A 20,318-nucleotide genomic window follows, 5' to 3' on the forward strand; every position below is an offset into this window, starting at 1 on the left:
CAGTTGAAAATTGCTTAGAATTGGTTGTTTTATAAGATACTAAAAGTTACCTTTAGGGCTCTTACACACGGCCGTTCCGACCTGCGCTCCCCTGCGTTCCGTTTGTTGGCGTTCAGCCGCAGGGGAGCGCAGGAATAGACGCAAGTAATGATTTGAAATGGGGCTGTACTCACTCAGGCGCGTGTAGGCGCCGAACGCAGGAAAAATGCAGCATGTTGCGTCTGAACCTGCGTTCGGCGCCTACACGAACCTGCGCTCCCCTGCGGCTGAACGCCAACAAACGGAACGCAGGGGAGCGCAGGTCGGAACGGCCGTGTGTAAGAGCCCTAAAGGTGAACCACCCTTTAAAGCTCCCCATGTTCTATTCTGCTGATTCACTGCACATGCTCTGTGCTGCTGTCACTTACTGAGCTTAGGGACCCACTCACAATATACAGTACACATAGAATAGAAATGTCACAATATAAGGCTGATTAGTAATTAATACACATAATTACTACATGGCAGCACAGAAACCAGTGCAATTAGCATCAGAATTTAATAATCAGCAAACCTGTAGCATCAGCTTATATTACAGGGAAGCTCATTTTCTGCTGGATAATTAGTGACAAGCCCTAAGCTTAGCTTCTCAACAGCCAATCAGAGCCCACTGAGCATGTGAGTGTCACAGACACTTTCCAAGATGGTGACCCCCTGTGACAAGTTTGAAGTCCTGGATCATTGCTGCTATTGACAACCTCAAACTTTAGCCTCGTGCAATAAGTTCACTATATAAAATATGCCATTTTTAGCCATATTCATTTTTATGGTTTAGTTCTCCTTTAAAGGGGTTGTTCACCTTCCAAACATTTTTTTTTCAGTTGTTTTTAGATTGTTCACCAGAAATAAAGACTTTCAATTGCTTTCCACTTTTTATTTTCACCATTATTCCAAAGTTTAGTGTTGAATGTTCTTGTCTCTGGCTTTTATAGTGATCCAGGTGCTGATTCTGAACTGTTACAATTTGCTCCATTGTTTGATACATTTCTCTGGAGTATTAGAAACTATTGGATCAATTCTAAAAGCTGCCTTTAAAGGAGTTGTTTGCCTTTCAACTGTTGTAGAGTGATATTCTGAGACAATTTGCAATTGGTTTTCATTTTTTTATTTGTGGCTTTTGAGTTATTTAGCTTTTTAGTCAGCAGCTCTCCAGTTAGCAGTTTCAGAAATCTGGTTGGGCCAAAAATAATCAAGCAACCATGCATTGATATGAATAAGAGACTGGAATATGAATAGGAGAGGACCCAATTAGAAAGTTGAGTAATAAAAAGTAGCACTAACAATAACTTTGTACTCTTAAAGGGATACTGTCATGGGAAAAAAAATTTTTTTCAAAATGAATCAGTTAATAGTGCTGCTCCAGCAGAATTCTGCACCGAAATCCATTTCTCAAAAGAGCAAACATTTTTTTATATTCAATTTTGAAATCTGACATGGGGCTAGACATATTGTCAATTTCCCATCTGCCCCAAGTCACGTGACTTGTGCTCTGATAAACTTCAGTCACTCTTTACTGCTGTACTGCAAGTTGGAGTGATATCACCCCCCTCCCTTTTCCCCCAGCAGTCAAACAAAAGAACAATGGGAAGGTAACCAGATAACAGCTCCCTAACACAAGATAACAGCTGCCTGGTAGATCTAAGAACAACACTCAATAGTAAAAACCCATGTCCCACTGAGACACATTCAGTTACATTGAGAAGGAAAAACAGCAGCCTGCCAGAAAGCATTTCTCTCCTTAAGTGCAGGCACAAGTCACATGACCAGGGGCAGCAGGGAAATTGACAAAATGTCTAGCCCCATGTCAGATTTCAAAATTGAATATAAAAAAATCTGTTTGCTCTTTTGAGAAAAAAACTTGTTTTCCGATGACAGGATCCCTTTAAAGAGCATTTGTTTTTAGATGGGGTCAGTGACCCCCAATTGAAAGCTGGAAAGAGTCGGAAAAAGAAGGCAAATTGCTCTTCCTATAACATCCTAAAAGTTAGGGCAGTACTCCACTGATGATTCTGGCGTGATCCGTCATGCTGCGCAAAAAACGCAGGCGTCACATCAGATGCGACGGAAATAAGATAAGTAATTCTATTGTCGGATTGTGTCGCAGCGTTGATGCAACACGACAGTCGGATACAGACGCGCATACGATGTGACACCTGCATTTTTGCGCAGTGCGTCGGATCGGGCCGGAATTGTACGTAAGACCTGCCAGTGAGGACCTTTTTGGCTTGTTGGATCTGATTATTATTAAAGGAGACGTATAGGATAAATACAAACCCCCATGAATAATAAATGGTGCTGGTTTTACTTTGGGCTAAATATTAATACTCTCTTTAAAAAATGTCTTCTTTATTGGAGCTCCCTATAGAGCTGCTAGGGTCCCTGTTTTAAATGAAGAGTGGGTGTGTCCAAACAGTCTCTGCCAGAAGTACAGTAGGAGGGGAATAGCCAATCACAGGCCAGCCTATCTGCTGATTGGTTCCTGTCCTACAGTGCAGTGTGCTGAGTGATCCCAGTTTACCTGCACAGCCTGGGAAAGGAGGCAGCAGGAATTGTTTGAGTTTTTGCAAAACATTTCAGTAAATTAGCCCAATTTTTGAGCTTGTTTTGAACACAATATGTGTCCTTTAACATTGTTTATAAAGCGCTAACATATTCTGCAGCACGGTACAATAAATGGATACAAATGATCACAGGACTGGGGTTCCCTGCTAAATTATAAAAATAATAATGGACTAACCCCCCTTTGTGTTATCCTGCTATTATTTTACTGCAGCTCCCACTATTCCTTGAAATACCAGTGAGACCCATTTACTTATAGCAGGACCTTTGTGAAAGTAACTGTGCGGGGCCCAATATACAGTATAGTCTAGTAGTGTGTAGTTCTCTGGTTGCTTTAGTGATCCACAATTCACAGAACTCCCCCAAAATACTTGTGTAAAACTCTCATGTTTAACCCTCTCCTATCATGTCCCTTGCCTGAGTTCACAATTCCCCATCATCTCTCAAAAGACATGTGAGAAGCCCCATGTTCAGATTAAATGACTAAACGACATTGCAAAGCATTCCACAAGATCCCTTGGGGATTCCTAATTATTTATTCCTTAGAATGTAGCTCTCCAACTGCTTTGGGAATAGACACAACAAAATACCTGGTTGGGAGTCCAAACTTCCCATTTTCTTTAGCCCATCCTTTATCACAACTCCCTACATTCCCCAAAATACTTCTGTAACACTGTATTTATAAGCTAGCCTGTACTCCCAGCATCCCCCAAATGACCTCTTTACCCCTTATTTATAAGCTAGCCTGTACTCCCAGCATCCCCCAAATGACCTCTTTACCCCTTATTTATAAGCTAGCCTGTAACTCCCTGCATCCCCCAAATGACCTCTGTACCCCTTATTTATAACCTAGCCTGTAACTCCCTGCATCCCCCAAATGACCTCTGTACCCCTGTATTTATAAGCTAGCCTGTAACTCCCTGCATCCCCCAAATGACCTCTGTACCCCTTATTTATAAGCTAGCCTGTAACTCCCTGCATCCCCAAATGACCTCTGTACCCCTTATTTATAAGCTAGCCTGTAACTCCCTGCATCCCCCAAATGGCCTCTGTACCCCTGTATTTATAAGCTAGCCTATAACTCCCTGCATCCCCCAAATGACCTCTGTACCCCTGTATTTATAAGCTAGCCTATAACTCCCTGCATTCCCCAAAATACCACTGTATCCCTTTATTTATAAGCTAGCCTGTAACTCCCTGCATCCCCCAAATGGCCTCTGTACCCCTGTATTTATAAGCTAGCCTGTACTCCCAGCATCCCCCAAATGACCTCTTTACCCCTTATTTATAAGCTAGCCTGTAACTCCCTGCATCCCCCAAATGACCTCTTTACCCCTTATTTATAACCTAGCCTGTAACTCCCTGCATCCCCCAAATGACCTCTGTACCCCTTATTTATAACCTAGCCTGTAACTCCCTGCATCCCCCAAATGACCTCTGTACCCCTGTATTTATAAGCTAGCCTGTAACTCCCTGCATCCCCGAAATGACCTCTGTACCCCTTATTTATAAGATAGCCTGTAACTCCCTGCATCCCCAAATGACCTCTGTACCCCTTATTTATAAGCTAGCCTGTAACTCCCTGCATCCCCCAAATGGCCTCTGTACCCCTGTATTTATAAGCTAGCCTATAACTCCCTGCATCCCCCAAATGACCTCTGTACCCCTGTATTTATAAGCTAGCCTATAACTCCCTGCATTCCCCAAAATACCACTGTATCCCTTTATTTATAAGCTAGCCTGTAACTCCCTGCATCCCCCAAATGGCCTCTGTACCCCTTATTTATAAGCTAGCCTATAACTCCCTGCATTCTCCAAATTATCACTGTATCCCTTTATATATAAACTAGCCTGTAACCTCTGTATCCCTCAGAATAGCCAGTAGCAGCTGTATGTATAGGCTGAGCAGCTCCAGTATAGTATCCAGATTAAGAGTGACAGTGCGGCCATTGCACACACAGCCCGTGGCTTCTCTACAGCTGACATTCTGGCCGGCGCGGGGTGATGACGTCACTTCGGTGTTTGTTTACTGCTACGTGTCTCTGAGGGGCGGTGCTGCAGCCGGGGCTGCCTGACGGGCTCAGTGGGGTCTCTGTGCCGGGAGGATGAGCTGGTTCAACACCTCGCACCTCTCCAGCTTCGCTAAGCAGGCTTTCTCCCAGGCCCAGAAGTCTATAGACCGAGTACTGGATATTAAGGAGGATGAGACCGCCTGGGCCGACTCCATCATTTCTCCCTTCGAGGAAGGTACGAGGAGCCCCTGCGGCCTGTCTTGTGTTCTGAGCGAGTGAGCTTTGTCATTGGTTCTTTCTGGGGAGTCGGACGGACTCATGTCACTTGGGGGGAGGGGGGGGTTGGTGCTGTCAGTAATGGCTATTTGCTGCTACTTCCGTGTCCCTGTCCTGTGTGTTCTCTTCCCTCACTCGCCTCTACCCATACTGGCTACCCATTGTGATTTTTCTATGTCCCCTTCCCACTGTGTGTCACTGTCATAATGTGTGTTCCACAGGCTGTCCCTGTTATGAATTGTGTCCCTGTGTGTGTGTGGGCCCCTCGCCTGCTAATATTTCACTGTCCCACTGTATGTTGTTGCCATGTATTGTGTGTCACGTGACATCATCCTCTCCTTCAGTCACGTGACTAGACTGCTCCACTGGTCAGCAGGGTCAGGCAATGTCGCTGTCGCACCTTGTGCCCCTCTCCTGTCACTGTCTCTCCTTGTGTCCTCCTGTGTGTGCTTGTCCCCTGACTACTGTCCCACTGTGTCTTTCTCCCGCTTTTATACTTTGTGTCCCACGCTGTGTTTCCCTGTCCCACTGTATGTCCCTGTCTTATTTGTGTGTTTCTAACCTGTGACTGTCTATCCCTGTCTCACTGCTGTCAGCTGTCTGTCTCTGCAGCACTGTGTCTATTTATTTCTGTATGTCTCTTTCCCACCACTGCCTGTTGTACAAGTTCCACTGGTTGTCACTTTCCCCCCTAATTATCCATTATCACTGTGTGTTCCTGCCCCACTGACTTTCTTTGTTGGTCTCTGTGTTCCCTTTCCTCTGGCTTTCACATTAGTAGTGTGTGACCCTGTTCCACCTGCTCTTTGTATAATACCCTGTCTCACGGGTTGTCCCCGCACCCCTCTCACTCTATTGCCTTCCAAGGAAACTTCGGGCGACTTTGGAAAGCCAAAGCGACACATTTAGGGGTATATTTATCAAAAGACTCACGTTAGAGAACGCCACAGTCCTCTAGAGTGAAATTCTGCCACTTTCATTTCTATGGAATTTTTAAAAGAGTATTTATCAAATGGGTGAAAGTGAAAGTTCATCCTTTGATAAATACTCCTTTCAAAATCCCATAGAAATGAATTGAGACTGGCGAATTTCGACTTAGAGGACTGTGGCGATCTCTAACTTAATTTATTTAAATCAAATTGGGAGCAGAAGTAGTAAATACTATTAGTAAGCATGTTGGAGACCTCTAGTGACCAAAAAGAGGCAAAACCACAATCTCAATAATTTCTCCAAAACATGCTATTCAATAAAAAAATATTTTATTCACATCAGTAGTTAAAAAACATGTATAGTAATCCCTCTAACGCCTAACGCGTTTCATGCTTACCCAGCACTTAGTCATAAGCAGAATCCCCTGCTTATGACTAAGTGCTGGGTAAGCATGAAACGCGTTAGGCGTTAGAGGGATTACTATACATGTTTTTTAACTACTGATGTGAATAAAATATTTTTTTATTGAATAGCATGTTTTGGAGAAATTATTGAGATTGATCTCTAACTTAACCCCATATAGTTTTCCACTTTGGAGGATATTACTCTCTTACAGAAGAGCTATCACAATCAACTCATCTCCTCGTCTGTCATTGCCCTAAGTCTCCGTTCTGCTTATTAAGGATGTGTTGGTGAACTTCCTGCTCCGTTTATTTACCCACTGCAGTTTCTTTATGTCACTTTTACTTGACATATTGTTATACATTTTATCTTTCCCAGAGACAGGCACGCATCAGACTTCTTGTGCTTTGGTGTCTAACATCTAAAATAAATATGTTTACAGTCTAGTAGGGAAAGCACTGTTGAAAGCTAAAGTGTGGCCGCCCCTTGCCAAATGACATACTTAGTTAATTGTGTAAGTGAAAAGTAGTGCACAGCTACTGCAGCAAGCCGTGTGTTCTAAAAACATCTTTGCAAATGTTAATGCACAGTTACAGTTTATTGCAACAAATGGAAGACGCAGGAACAAAGTAGATAGTAATTGTGGCGTGTGCAAAACTCAGCATTTAGGGACATGTTTATTAACATTGGAGATAAATATCTCCACAGATTTCCGGACATGTTGCCCATGGCAACCAATTAGCAATTAGATTTAAACAGTCATCTACAAGTTAGAAAACAAAAGCAACGATCTCATTGGTTGATATGGACAACCTCTTCGGAAATCTGTGAAGATATTTGTATCCAGCTAACTGTCTTTCAGTTCTTGTTGTAGGGATTTTTGCTCATTCTTTCTTGCAGATCACTTCTAACTCCGAGACCATCTTGGGGCAGTACTTTGTGTGTTAAAGAGATTCTGTCAAGATTATTATGATATCATTTTTATTTCTAAACTACACTGTTTGCACTGCAAATAATTCACTCTACAATATAAAATTGAGTTCCTGAACCAGCGAGTATATTTCTTTTAGTTGTAATATTGGTGTGTAGGTGCATCTCAGGTCATTTTGCCTGGTCATGTGATTTCAGAAAGAGCCAGCACTTTAGGATGGAACTGCTTTCTGACAGGCTGTTGTTTCTCCTACTCAATGTAACTGAATGTGTCTCAGTGGGACCTGGATTTTACTATTGAGTGTTGTTCTTAGATCTACCAGGGAGCTGTTATCTTGTGTTAGGGAGCTGTTATCTGGTTACCTTCCCAATTTTCTGTTGTTAGGCTGCTGGGTGGGGGGCATGATATCACTACAACTTGTAGTAAAGAGTGACCGAAGTTTATCAGAGCACAAGTCACATGACTGGGGGCAGCTGGGAAACTGACAATGTTTCTAGCCCTGTGTCATATTTCAAAATTAAATATAAAAAAAAAAATCTGTTTGCTCTTTTGAAAAACGGATTTCAGTGCAGAATTCTGCTGGAGCAGCACTATTAACTGATGTGTTTTGAAAAAAAAACATGTTTTCACATTTAAGGCCTAATGAGTTTATTAGGGCAAGGGACCTTGCAAAAACAAAGGTGCGTAGGGTGCTGGACCAGGTTGTGAAGACTTTGGTTGGTATCTCCTTCCCAAACTTTATGTCCTTAATAAAGTATGGTTGCTATGCCAGAATAAATGTAGGAACAGCAGCATATTTTCTGCATTGGTGTGTCTGTTCCTATGTTTATTCTGGCATAGCAACCTTGCAGAAACAGTCTTTATCACTGGACAAGCCACAGGACTTGCCACAATCGCTCATTTTTGTTCCTTTTATTTTAAAGCTGGTGAAATAAAATTTCGCTGTCCATTACAACATGTAAATATGTTGTTTTTAACCCACTGATTTTTGGCAGTGGTATTTTACTACTGCTCACCTACAAAATTAACTGCATATGTAATTTAACAAGAGGTGCCCAAACTTTGCATTCAATTGCATTTATTTCCCTGTATGTTCTGCAAAAAGGGCTACATTTACCTGTCTGTTAGTATGAATGTATTTGGGAACGGCAACCTTTACTCTATCTTGGTAAAACAAATGCTGATCAGTAGAATCCAGTTAAAAGTGTGTGCCAAGAGACAACATTATCACCAGATCCGAGAGTGATTGCTTGGCTCACCCATACAATAACTTCTGATAACATCAGGGCTCTAGGGTTTGCTTTACTCAGCAAGAATTATTACACATAAAAGTTCCTCTTTTACATTCACGTAATATCTCTTTAAATGCAGTTGTTGTTAGGACATTTTTTAAAGTGCTATTACAGGGATTCTTTCATGATTGTTATGGTGTAGTTTTTTATTTCTAAATAACACTGTTTACACTGCAAATAATTCACTTTATAATATAAAATTAAATTCCTGAACCAGCAAGTGTATTTATTTTTAGTTGTAATATTGGTGTGTAGGTGCATCTCAGGTCATTTTGCCTGTTCATGTGATTTCAGAAAGAGCCAGCACTTTAGGATGGAACTGCTTTCTGGCAGGCTGTTGTTTCTCCTACTCGATGTAACTGGATGTGTCTCAGTGGGACCTGGATTTTACTGTTGAGTGTTGTTCTTAGATCTCCCAGGCAGCTGTTATCTTGTGTTAGGCATCTGTTATCTGTTATCCCATTGTTGTGTTGTTAGGCTGCTGGGGGGGGAGGGGGTGATATCACTCCAACTTGCAGTACAGCAGTAAAGAGTGACTGAAGTTTATCAGAGCACAAGTCACATAACTGGGTCAGCTGGGAAACTGACAATATGTCTAGCCCCATGTCAGATTTCAATATTAAAGCTTCGGAGCATAGAAAAATTTGTGTTTTTACTGAAACAAACTTTGAAAAACTTGGGAAAAACACAACTGGACCTTAAATAAATAACCCCCTAAATCTTGTTAAATTATTATCTACTGATTATATGTAATGCTGAACTTAAATGGATGATCCACCTTTACATTAACTTTCATTATTTCATAGAATGTCTAATTCTAATCAATTTTTCAATTGTTCTTCATTTTAATTTTTTTTTATAGTTTTTGAATTATTTTGCTTCTTCTTCTGACTCTTTTCAGCTTTCAAATGGGGGTCACTGACCCCAGCTGAAAAAATCAAGTGCTCTGTAAGGCTACAAATGTATTGTTATTGCTACTTTTTATTACTCACCTTTCTATTCAGGCCTTACCTACTCATATTCCAGTCTCTTATTCACATCATTGCATGGTTACTAGGATAATTTGGACTCTAGCAACCAGATTGCTGAAATTGCTAAATAACTCAAAAACCACAAATAATAAAATTGCTAATTGTCTCAGAATATCACTCTCTACAACCTACTAAAAGTTAACTTAAAGGTGATCAACCCCTATCACGTCCCCTTTGTACCCATATGTTATATTTATTTACTAGGGATGCATCGAATCCACTATTTGGGATTCCCCGAATCCTTGGTGAAAGATTTGGCCGGATATCGAACGGAATCCTAATTTACATATGCAAATTAGGGGCAGGAAAGGAAAAAGTGGAAAAAATTATTTTTTTGTGACAAAAAGGCATGTGATTTCCCTACCCGCCCCTAATTTACATAGGCAAATTCAGATTCGGTTCGGCCAGGCACAAGGATTCGGCCGAATCCTGCTGAAAAAGGCCGAATGCAGAACCGAATCCTGGATTTGGTGCATCCCTATTATTTACATTATATTCGAAGCGATACCTTCTTCCCATTACATATTCCTACATCCTTATAAATCTTGTCTGTATAATATTTCCAGGTTGCTTATTAGTAAAGTAACTGTGGAGCTGTTTTTTTGCCTTATTTATCTTTCTTGTATCAATCACTGCGCTGATTAACCTTAGGTCTTAAATCCTGAATTAGGGTAAACACTGGGGGGGGGCATATTTACTTAGCTCGAGTGAAGGATTAGAATAAAAAATACTTAGAATTTCAAAGTATTTTTTTGGCTACTTCGACCTTCGACTCGAACGATTCGAACTAAAAATCGTTCGACTATTCGACCTTTCGAAGTACTGTCATTTAAAAAAAAAACTTCGACCACGTACTTCGCCACCTAAAACCTACCGAGCACCAATGTTAGCCCATAGGGTTTCTAGGCAATTTCTGATCGAAGGAAAATCGTTCGATCGATGGATTAAAATTGAATCATTCGATTCGAATGATTTTTCCTTCGATCGAACGAATTGCGGTAAATCCTTCGACTTCAATATTCGAAGTCGAAGGATTTAACTTCGATGGTCGAATATCGAGGGTTAATTAACCCTCGATATTCGACCCATAGTAAATGTGCCCCTGAGTGTTACATAAGATCCGTGACAGATATGAAGTTAACGAGCCTGTGAATTGCACCATAAAATTCAAATATTTTAATTGACAATAAGTTTTCAGAATGAAAGTAAACGGTGTTCGGAGTTCAATACGGATATTACTCTGCAACTGTAAGGGCCCTAATGTATTATATATCTTCTCACAAGCCTGTAGGGGCACATTTATATCATCTCTTGCAATATTTACAGCACCCACTTTTTATTTGTGAACGTGAATGGGTAGAAATAGACTTGTGTCCATTATCTGGAAACCTGTTACCCAGAAAGCTCTGAATTCTAGGAAGGCTGTCTCTCTTCGACTACATTAAAATCACATAATCCAAATTTTTAATTTCCTTTTTCTGTGTAATAATAAAACAGTATCTTGTACTTGATCCCAACTAAGATATAATTAATCCTTATTGGAAGCAAAATCAGCCTATTGGGTATATTTTATGTTTACATGATTTTCTAGTAGATTTGAGGTATGAAGATCCAAATTAGGGAAAGATCTGTTATCTGGAAAACCCCAGGTTTTGAGCATTCTGGATAACAGGTCCCATACCTGTACTTATGATTGTAGCTATGGCTGGCATGTGGCTATTTCTGGTTCAACAGGTATGAACAACTCTGATTCTGTTACATAGTATCGCAGCTATGTTGTCTACCATGATTCAGATCATCACCTGGCAGCATAAAGTTTTGACCCAGATATATGAAGACCTATTGTAGGAAATTGTTTCCCCCACATATTACTACAGGTATGGGATCCATTATCCAGAAAGCCTGTAGAGGAATATTTAGAGCATTTGTTGAAATATTTACAGCACCCGCTTTTTATTTCTGAACAGGAATCGGTAGAAATAGCCCTGTGTCCGTTATCTGGAAACGTGTTATCCAGAAAGCTCTGAATTACGAGTCTCCCATAGACTCCATTTTATCCAAATTATCCACATTTTTCAAAATGATTTCCTTAGAACCTTGTATTTGATGCCAACTAAGATATAATTAATCCTTATTGGAAGCAAAACCAGCCTATTGGGTTTATTTAATGTTTACATGATTTTCTAGTAGACTTAAGGTATGAAGATCCAAATTACAGAGAGATCCATTATCCGGATCTGACCTGGGGTCAGTGAAAAACAGCAGCATGCCGGTATTATTTTGAAAATAGTGAAAAAACTTTTAATGAAGGGCCATTGGCAACGTTTTGGCCTTTACCCCATTTGCCAGTGGTACTTAATTAAATGTTTTTTTACTTTTATCAAAAAACGTTTTTTGTTTTACTGATTTGCAGGTCCTATACCTGTACTACACAAAAGTCCTATTTTATAGAATGTCTTTATCCTAATGTGTATGTAGACATCCCTTTATTTATACGAAACCTTAGTAAATATGACGAAATATATTAAATATGATTGAGACCATTAATTATCATTTATTATGTACACACAGGCTTGTATGCTCTTAATATTTTATGTTTGCACATATGGGAGACCATGTCATCCCAAGAGCTCATTTATCTGAGCAGGACACCATTTTTTCAATGGTACAACGAGTGCACAGTGCTACGCAATATGTTGGCGCTATATAAATACATGTTAATAATAATAATAATAATAATAATAATGTGTTTGGTTCACTTTTAGAAAAGTGAATCTTTAGCCCAGGTACAGTGCAGGCTTTATTCTAAGCAATTTGTCCCCCGTCCCACTCCCTACATGGAAAAATAATCCTTTTTTTTTATCACCCCTGTGGTGACATCACTTCCTGTTTATGCGGGTCTTAGGTATTTACTAAATGTAATTATATGGGGAAGGCCAAATGGCTGTTTGTATGACGGATTTAGCTGTAACAGTTCAGGTCTGCTTTGCCACATTGCTTGTGCGTCTGTAGATCTACTAAAAGTCTGCGTGTACAACATAAAGGCCCCAATACATGGGCAGATATAAGCTGCCGACAGTTTAATGGTGGCCATACACTATAAGATCCGCTTATTTGGCAAAGGCAGGGTGATATCGGGCTAATCCAATCGTTCTGACCTAGAGCCTGACGATTGCAACAATGGCAATGGGCACCAACAGAAGGAGAATTAATCAGGGAGGCCCGTCGGAACACCCCATACACGGGCAGATAAGCTGCTGAATCGGTCTACTGGACCCATATCGACAGCTTAAATCAGCCAGCGTATGGCCACCTTAAAGGAACAGCTACTCCAAAAAAGAAAAGTGTTTTAAAGTAATGAAACTTTAATGTAGTGTTGTGCTGCACTTTTAAAACTGGTGTGTTTGCTTCACAGACTCTACAATAGTTTATATAAACAAGCTGCTGTGTAGCCACGGGGGCAGCCATTCAAAGCTGAAAAAGGAGAAAAGGCGCAGGATACACAGCAGATAACCGATAATGTTTGTAGTATACAATGGGATTTTTCAGAGTTTCTGTTATCTTCTGTGTATCCTGTGCTTGAATGGCTGCCCAATGGCTACACAGCAGCTTGTTTATATAAACTATAGTAGTACTTATCTGTTATCTACTGTGTACCCTGTGCTTGAATGGCTGCCCCCATGGCTACACAACAGCTTGTTTATAAAAACTATAGTAGTACTTATCTGTTATCTACTGTGTATCCTGTGCTTGAATGGCTGCCCCTTGGCTACACAGCAGCTTGTTTATATAAACTATAGTAGTACTTATCTCTTATCTACTGTGTATCCTGTGCTTGAATGGCTGCCCCTTGGCTACACAGCAGCTTGTTTATATAAACTATAGTAGTGCTTATCTGTTATCTATTGTGTATCCTGTGCTTGAATGGCTGCCCCTTGGCTACACAGCAGCTTGTTTATATAAACTATAGTAGTACTTATCTGTTATCTACTGTGTATCCTGTGCTTGAATGGCTGCCCCTTGGCTACACAGCAGCTTGTTTATATAAACTATAGTAGTACTTATCTGTTATCTACTGTGTATCCTGTGCTTGAATGGCTGCCCCTTGGCTACACAGCAGCTTGTTTATATAAACTATAGTAGTACTTATCTGTTATCTACTGTGTATCCTGTGCTTGAATGGCTGCCCCTTGGCTACACAGCAGCTTGTTTGTATAAACTATAGTAGAGTTTCTGAAGCAAAAACAACAGTTGTAACAGTGCAGGGCAACACTAATATTTTTGGTGTTCCTATTAGCCTTTAAGTCAGCAGCTTATTGGGCAGCGTATGGGGCCCTCCGAAAGGCTTCCCCGATCGTTATCTGGCCAAAAGTCGGGCAGATTTCAATGACGTGGGTTTAACGATCCCATTGAATCAAGGACTGCATCGGTTCAATTATGCGGCCCTTGATCTGCCCGTATTTTTCTCATTGTGATCCGATCGTTGGGTCCAAGATCTGATCAGCCTGAAATCATACACCTCAAGGTGATGAAGGCAACACCGATTGTATTCTTTGTTTACTTCAAACATAGCAATGCCAGCCAGTTAGTCATTTATATCTGCTAAATCATGGTTATTTATTTTCTTTTTTTTTTTAGACCAAGTTTCCTCAATTAATGGGAGCTGGGAAAACTCCAACTGGGGAGGACAATCAGAAGAACCTCCAACACAAGTTGTGTTATCTCCAACAGCAATTACCAAGCCCGTTACACGGACTGTCGTGGATGAATCAGAGAATTTCTTCAGTGCCTTTCTCCCTACCCCAGCGTCGAACACCGTCTCTGATAGTTCTGTGGTGTCCAAGCCTCCCGTCAAATCTCCGAGACTTGAAGAGGAAGAAAACTATACCTCGTCCAAATCCACAGTCGAGGTGAAACAAGAAGATGAAATTGGTCTTAAGCTGTTAAAAAAAAATGCCTGTCAAAGCCAAAGAGCAGATTTGGAAACACCAGACATGTCTTCAAAGAAACCAGCGACTGACCATTCAGATGTTTCCTTGGAGTTAAAATGTGAGTCTAAAAAAGAGGAGCAAGATTCTTCTGATGTTACAACAGATCAGGGAGTTCCAGAGAGCAGACCCAATGCAGGTCCTTCTCCGGCTGTTACTTCTGAAACTAAAGACGTTACACTGGATAATAAAGAACAGAAGTCTGAAGACCGTCAGAGTAACACCCCGTCTCCCCCAATAAGCACTTTCTCCTCTGGGACATCCACCACCAGTGATATTGAGGTATTAGACCACGATAGTGTGATGAGCGAGAGCTCCGTTAGTTCAAGGCAAGAAGCAGCTGATTCCAAAGCAAACCTCCATTTAATGCAGACATCTTTCCAGCTTCTCTCGGCCTCTGCGGAATACAGCCGCATGGAAGAATTTCCGAAGCTTACCGAGAGCTGCTCGTCCTCCGATGCTTTTGAACGGATAGATTCTTTTAGCGTTCAGTCCATGGACAGCCGCAGTGTTAGTGAACTGAATTCCGATGATGAGCTCCCCGGGAGAGGATGCACCCTGGTTTCCATTGCGGTCAGCTCTTCCTCTCCAAATATGGATGCCCCCGGGTCGGTTGAGAGCAAACCAGAGGAAGACTTAAATGAGACGCTAATGGTGCACTCCAGTGAGGATACAGAAATGGAGGAAAGTGGGAGGAGCGCAACTCCTGTAAATTCAGAGCAGCCTGATCTATTGGCCCATGAAGCTGATGATGTCAGCCATGCGGTTGAAGTGGAAATGCCTGAAGCTGAAACTGCACCAGAGGCTAAATTCTCACCTGAGGACTTGCAAAAGGTATTAAAGAAGTATAAGCGCTTTGTAACCAAATATCTGGTTACAAATAAAGTGGTTTGAAACACAGTGGTTTCAATCAAGCTGGTTTGCAGGAAAGCAGATTGGTTTGCTGCAACAGAAAACAGATTATTACGTTATCATTAATGTTTCCCTAACCTTGCTTGGTGTACCTTCTAATATTTATCTTCAAGTCTGCTATTTAAGTAGCTGCCTGGTTTTGCTAAGGTTGATATTAAATACCAACTGGAGAGCTGGATTAAAAAATAATGAAATGACAACTAAACCCTAAAAATGAATATGGCTAAAAATGCCATATTTTATATACTGAACTTATTGCACGAGACTAAAGTTTCAGCTTGTCAATAGCAGCAATGATCCAGGACTTCAAACTTGTCACAGGGGGTCACCATCTTGGAAAGTGTCTGTGACACTCACATGCTCAGTGGGCTCTGATTGGCTGTTGAGAAGCTAAGCTTAGGGCTCGTCACTAATTATCAGCAGAAAATGAGCTTCCCTGGCTGTAATATAAGCTGATGCTACAGGTTTGCTGATTATTAAATTCTGATGTTAATTGCACTGGTTTCTGTGCTGCCATGTAGTAATTATCTGTATTAATTACTAATCAGCCTTATATTGTGACATTTCTATTCTATATGTACTGTATATTGTGAGTGGGTCCCTAAGCTCAGTAAGTGACAGCAGCACAGAGCATGTGCAGTGAATCAGCAGAAAAGAAGATGGGGAGCTACTGGGGCATCTTTGGAGACACAGATCTTTATTGCTAAAGTCTTTGGTTGCCTTGGGCTGGTGCAGAAGGCCAAATACATAATGTGCAGTATTTCTAACTTCTTTGGTTAAGCTCTAGTTCTCCTTAAAAAAACAGCCACATAGAATGGTGTAAAGTACCAAATGTTTCATTAAACCAAATGTTTCATTAAACAAGTCTGCTATTTAAGTAGCTGCCTGATTTTGCTAAGGTAAGTGCTAAGGTTGATATTATTTATTATTATAATACCAAAGGTGAGGTGCACATCTAATGGCAGAACATTTATTTCTTAATTTCACTGACTTAAACTTGTATATTGAATGTACATATCAATATTTGCTGTGCTGCAGTGATCTTTGTCTTGTGTTTCGCTTTATATAGATAATTGATGAACTTACTGGCAGACTGGAGAAGAGGGAGACCCAACTGCTGTCTGTGAGCAAGGAAAAGGCCTTTCTAGAAGAAGCTTATGATAACCTTAATGAGTGAGTACATTGAGACAAGCACATCCACAGAATTTAGCATTAGAGAGAGAATTTAATGCTGTATCAAAGTCGGCTGCTCACCTAAGTAAATGTGGGGGATATGTCCACAAACCCTTGAACATCAGCAGTGGGTGATAACCAGGGACAAGAAAGTTTGGGCATGAAATGCCACATTTGTGTATTGACATATCAGTAAGGTATGGAGCATTAAACGTTTTTACTGCACTTAATCATAGCCTATCATTAAGTGCAATAGAAGCACAAAAATGTGTAAGGTGGCACCTTACTGATGTTCGTGGATGAATATTTTCGGGCAGCACCAGGTTTTCCGAAAACAGATACTCTTGTAACTGGAAGAGCAAATCTTCAACTGAGTGGGGAATTAAATTCTCCTGTATAATCTCTTATGGTAAAAATGTACAAAAAAATTAGGCTCATTTATCAACTCTGGGCAAATTTGCCCAATGGCAGTTACCTATAGCAACCAATCAGTGATTAGTGCTTTAAAGCCAGCTGCAAGTAGAACAATGAATGCAGCAATTTGATTGGTTGCCATGGGTTGCCCAGTGTTGATAAATGACCCCCAGTGTTTTTATATCACTACAACCTTAGTGACCAGGCATCTGGCCCCACATCCTTATGTCCTATCATCATGCTGAAGGGGGTATGCTTTAATATACTTTAGTACAAATATTTACAGTATGTTCCACTATATGACCCCTGGCCAGAATGACAGAGGCATGAGCACCTCCAACAGCTGCACAAGTGCCAGAGACCAAAGTTACGACTGGATTGGATGGGCACAGAGGGAAATTTTACATAGGGAGGCCCATTTATCGAAGTCCGAATTTATCTTCGTATTTTCTGAAAATTACTATGACCAAATCCGCATGGTTTTCCCCCTTATTGATCAATACACTTTCAAAATGTGAAAAAGAAAATCGTACAAATTTTTCGGATTTTCCACATAAAAACTCTTAATTTTTTCAGGTTTTTGTCCAAAGCCACAAAATCTTCGGATTATTGCACGAAACCCAGCGCAGATCAAGATATCTTTGGGACTTATCCCATTGACTTATATACAACCTCGGCAGGTCTAAGATGCCGGAATTTTTGGATTCAGACTTTTTCCATCCTTTGGGTTTAATAAATCCCTAAAAATTGGTGGTTTTTTTTTTTTCCACTGAAAATTCGGATTGTATAGTAAAAAAAACACGAATTGTCCGTGTTTTTCAGCAGTGGTAACTTACGGACAGTTTCCACTTAAAATTAATAGAAATTGCAGATGTGACATTTCCTTGGAATAGGACAAAATTCCCATAAATAGATTGGCCCACAAGCCAATTAGGAGACTCTATAGTTTTTCCAATATTCTTTAAAGGATATATCCTCCCTGCTCACAAATCTTCAAATAAGAGCTGCAATAAAACACTTGAAAATGTTAGACTTTGTCCTGTGACTACCAGTTTATCCATTACTGCTGTTTAGATGTATCAGAATTAAAGGGGCAGTTTACATCTGTATACGATATGGGCTTTTGTGTTCTGTCACTTTTATTTAAATATAAAAAAATCTGGTTTCTATTTTTTGTACCAAACCGTGAAAAACTGTGAGGCTGAAAGGCCACACTGGATAAAAGCTGTTAAATCAGATCTCCCTTGAAGTTGGCCTCCCCTTTATTATGAACTCCTCCGTATCTGTAAGCCTGAGACATAGCTAGGAAAAAGAATTGAGGGACTGCGTATTCATAGCTCATTATAGCTCATTTGTACAGGTATGGGACCGGTTATCCAGAGTGCTCGGGACCTGGGGTTTTCCCGGATAAAGGATCTTTCCGTAATTTGTATATTCATACCTTAAGTCTACTAGAAAATCATATAAACAATAAATAAACCCAATAGGCTGATTTTGTTTCCAATAAGGATTAATTATATCTTAGTTGGGATCAAGTACAAGTTACTGTTTTATTATTACGCAGAAAAAGGAAATTGATTTTAAACATTTGGATTATTTGGATAAAATTGGGCCTATGGGAGACGGCCTTTCCGTAATTTGGAGCTTTCTATATAATGGGTTTCCAGATAATGGATCCCATACCTGTACCAGAAAAGAAATAAAGATAATATATGTTTTTGAACAGAAAAGGCAGAGCATGTTTTCACTTTAAGCCCTATGTATTTGGCTCATGTTTAACATGGGTGTGTATTGCTCCTTTATCATATTGTTATCCAATAAATGAGATAAACAAGGACACTCCTCTGTTATTTAGACTCATTGCTCGGTGAACGCAAGTCATTTTGTACATGATCTGATTATCACTTGGGGCAAAAATTCATTGGATACTATGGATATTAATGAAGGAAGAATTACAGTTTTGATTTACAAAATATTAATGATTTTTCTGTACTTTTCAGGCCCAAAATAATGTTGGCACAGAAACCGCCTGCTGTCCTCGTCTGCCATTTTTATTAGTTATCCAAGTAAAATAAAATGCTAAAAAATCCTCCTCTCTTAACGAATACAAATGCATTTAATTGTGTTTTTTTTCTCAACTCTAGTGAAATGGTGAGGGCGAAGGAGGAATGTAACAGCGTCTCTCTGCTGAAAGATGAGTTTACCAATCGAATAGCAGAAGCCGAGAAGAGAGCTCAGCTAGCGTGCAAAGAGCGAGACATTGCCAAAAAGGTAATAGCCTCCCTGTTGTGGTCAGTAACTGAGATGTGCCATGCTTGTCTATGTTACTAAGTACTTATATATACACGTATGGGACCTGTTATCCAGAATGCTCGAGACCTGGGGTTTTCCAGATAATGTATTTTTCTGTAGTTTGGATCTTCACACCTTAAGTCTACTAGAAAATCATGTAAACATTAAATAAACCCAATAGACTGATTTTGCTTCCAATAAGGATTAATTATATCTTAGTTGGGATCAAGTACAAGCTACGGTTTTATTATTGTTATAGAGAAGCTATTTAGGACACCAGGCTTTTAATGCACTACGCTCTTAATGTGGAATATTCCTTAATTATTGATTGTAAGTCCGGAGCATGAGAGATCCCTGGGTCTTGGCCCATCCCCCTCTAATTACTACAGGACTGTGTTCCATGATTAGTAATGCTGTCTATCCCAGATACCCATACATCTAGGTGGTTAAACGATAATATATGTGAAAAATCAAGCATCAATGATTGCTATATTATACCATTTAAAACGTGTCATCCCCAATACCATTCTATAACTTAATGGACTAAAACACCCCTGTAAACCCTCTTGTTAGTCTATCTGTGCATCACCTTCTTATTGTTAAAAGTAAGTATATGTGGACACAATTATCATGTTAGTGCAGGGGTGCCCACGACGTTGATCGTGATCTTCCAGACGATCGCCATCATTTTCCTGGTAGACCGCGACCTGCACAACGGTTTTTAACCTGCATTTCCTGGTTGTGACGTCAGAAGCATGGGTGCGCTTATTGGCTCACTCTCAGTGCCTGATCAGTATTTGATTGGCTGTACAAAAGTCAGACGGACATCAAGGTAAAGTGCTCAGTCATCCCCACACACAGACATCACGTGACCTGAGCGGATAACTTCACTGGCAGTGACTGACACTTGTCACAGAGGTGGATCCGCTACTGACCGAGGCGAGGGAGTCGGGACATAGAGCAGGAGGCGGAGCAGTATCGTTTCTGCGCTGTTCTCCCCAACCGACTCCCTCGTTCAGTAGCGGATCCACCTCTGTGACACGGTCCCTGGCATAGACGAGATACTT

The 20,318-nt window shown here is 40.5% G+C and overlaps 1 protein-coding gene across 1 annotated transcript in view; it reads left to right on the plus strand.

Annotated features, from left to right (window-relative positions):
- The first annotated feature begins 4,625 nt into the window (after positions 1 to 4,625).
- tmf1.L (TATA element modulatory factor 1 L homeolog) overlaps positions 4,626 to 20,318 on the plus strand; it is a 45,543-nt gene continuing 29,850 nt past the window's right edge. Inside the window, 4 exon segments of the mRNA NM_001097682.1 lie at positions 4,626 to 4,845; positions 14,111 to 15,294; positions 16,442 to 16,545; positions 19,104 to 19,230. Of these exon segments, the coding sequence (NP_001091151.1) occupies positions 4,704 to 4,845; positions 14,111 to 15,294; positions 16,442 to 16,545; positions 19,104 to 19,230 (1,557 nt within the window). The 5' untranslated portion in view covers positions 4,626 to 4,703.

The sequence above is a fragment of the Xenopus laevis genome, chromosome 4L (assembly GCF_017654675.1).
Source record: "Xenopus laevis strain J_2021 chromosome 4L, Xenopus_laevis_v10.1, whole genome shotgun sequence".
Classification (NCBI taxonomy): domain Eukaryota; kingdom Metazoa; phylum Chordata; class Amphibia; order Anura; family Pipidae; genus Xenopus; species Xenopus laevis.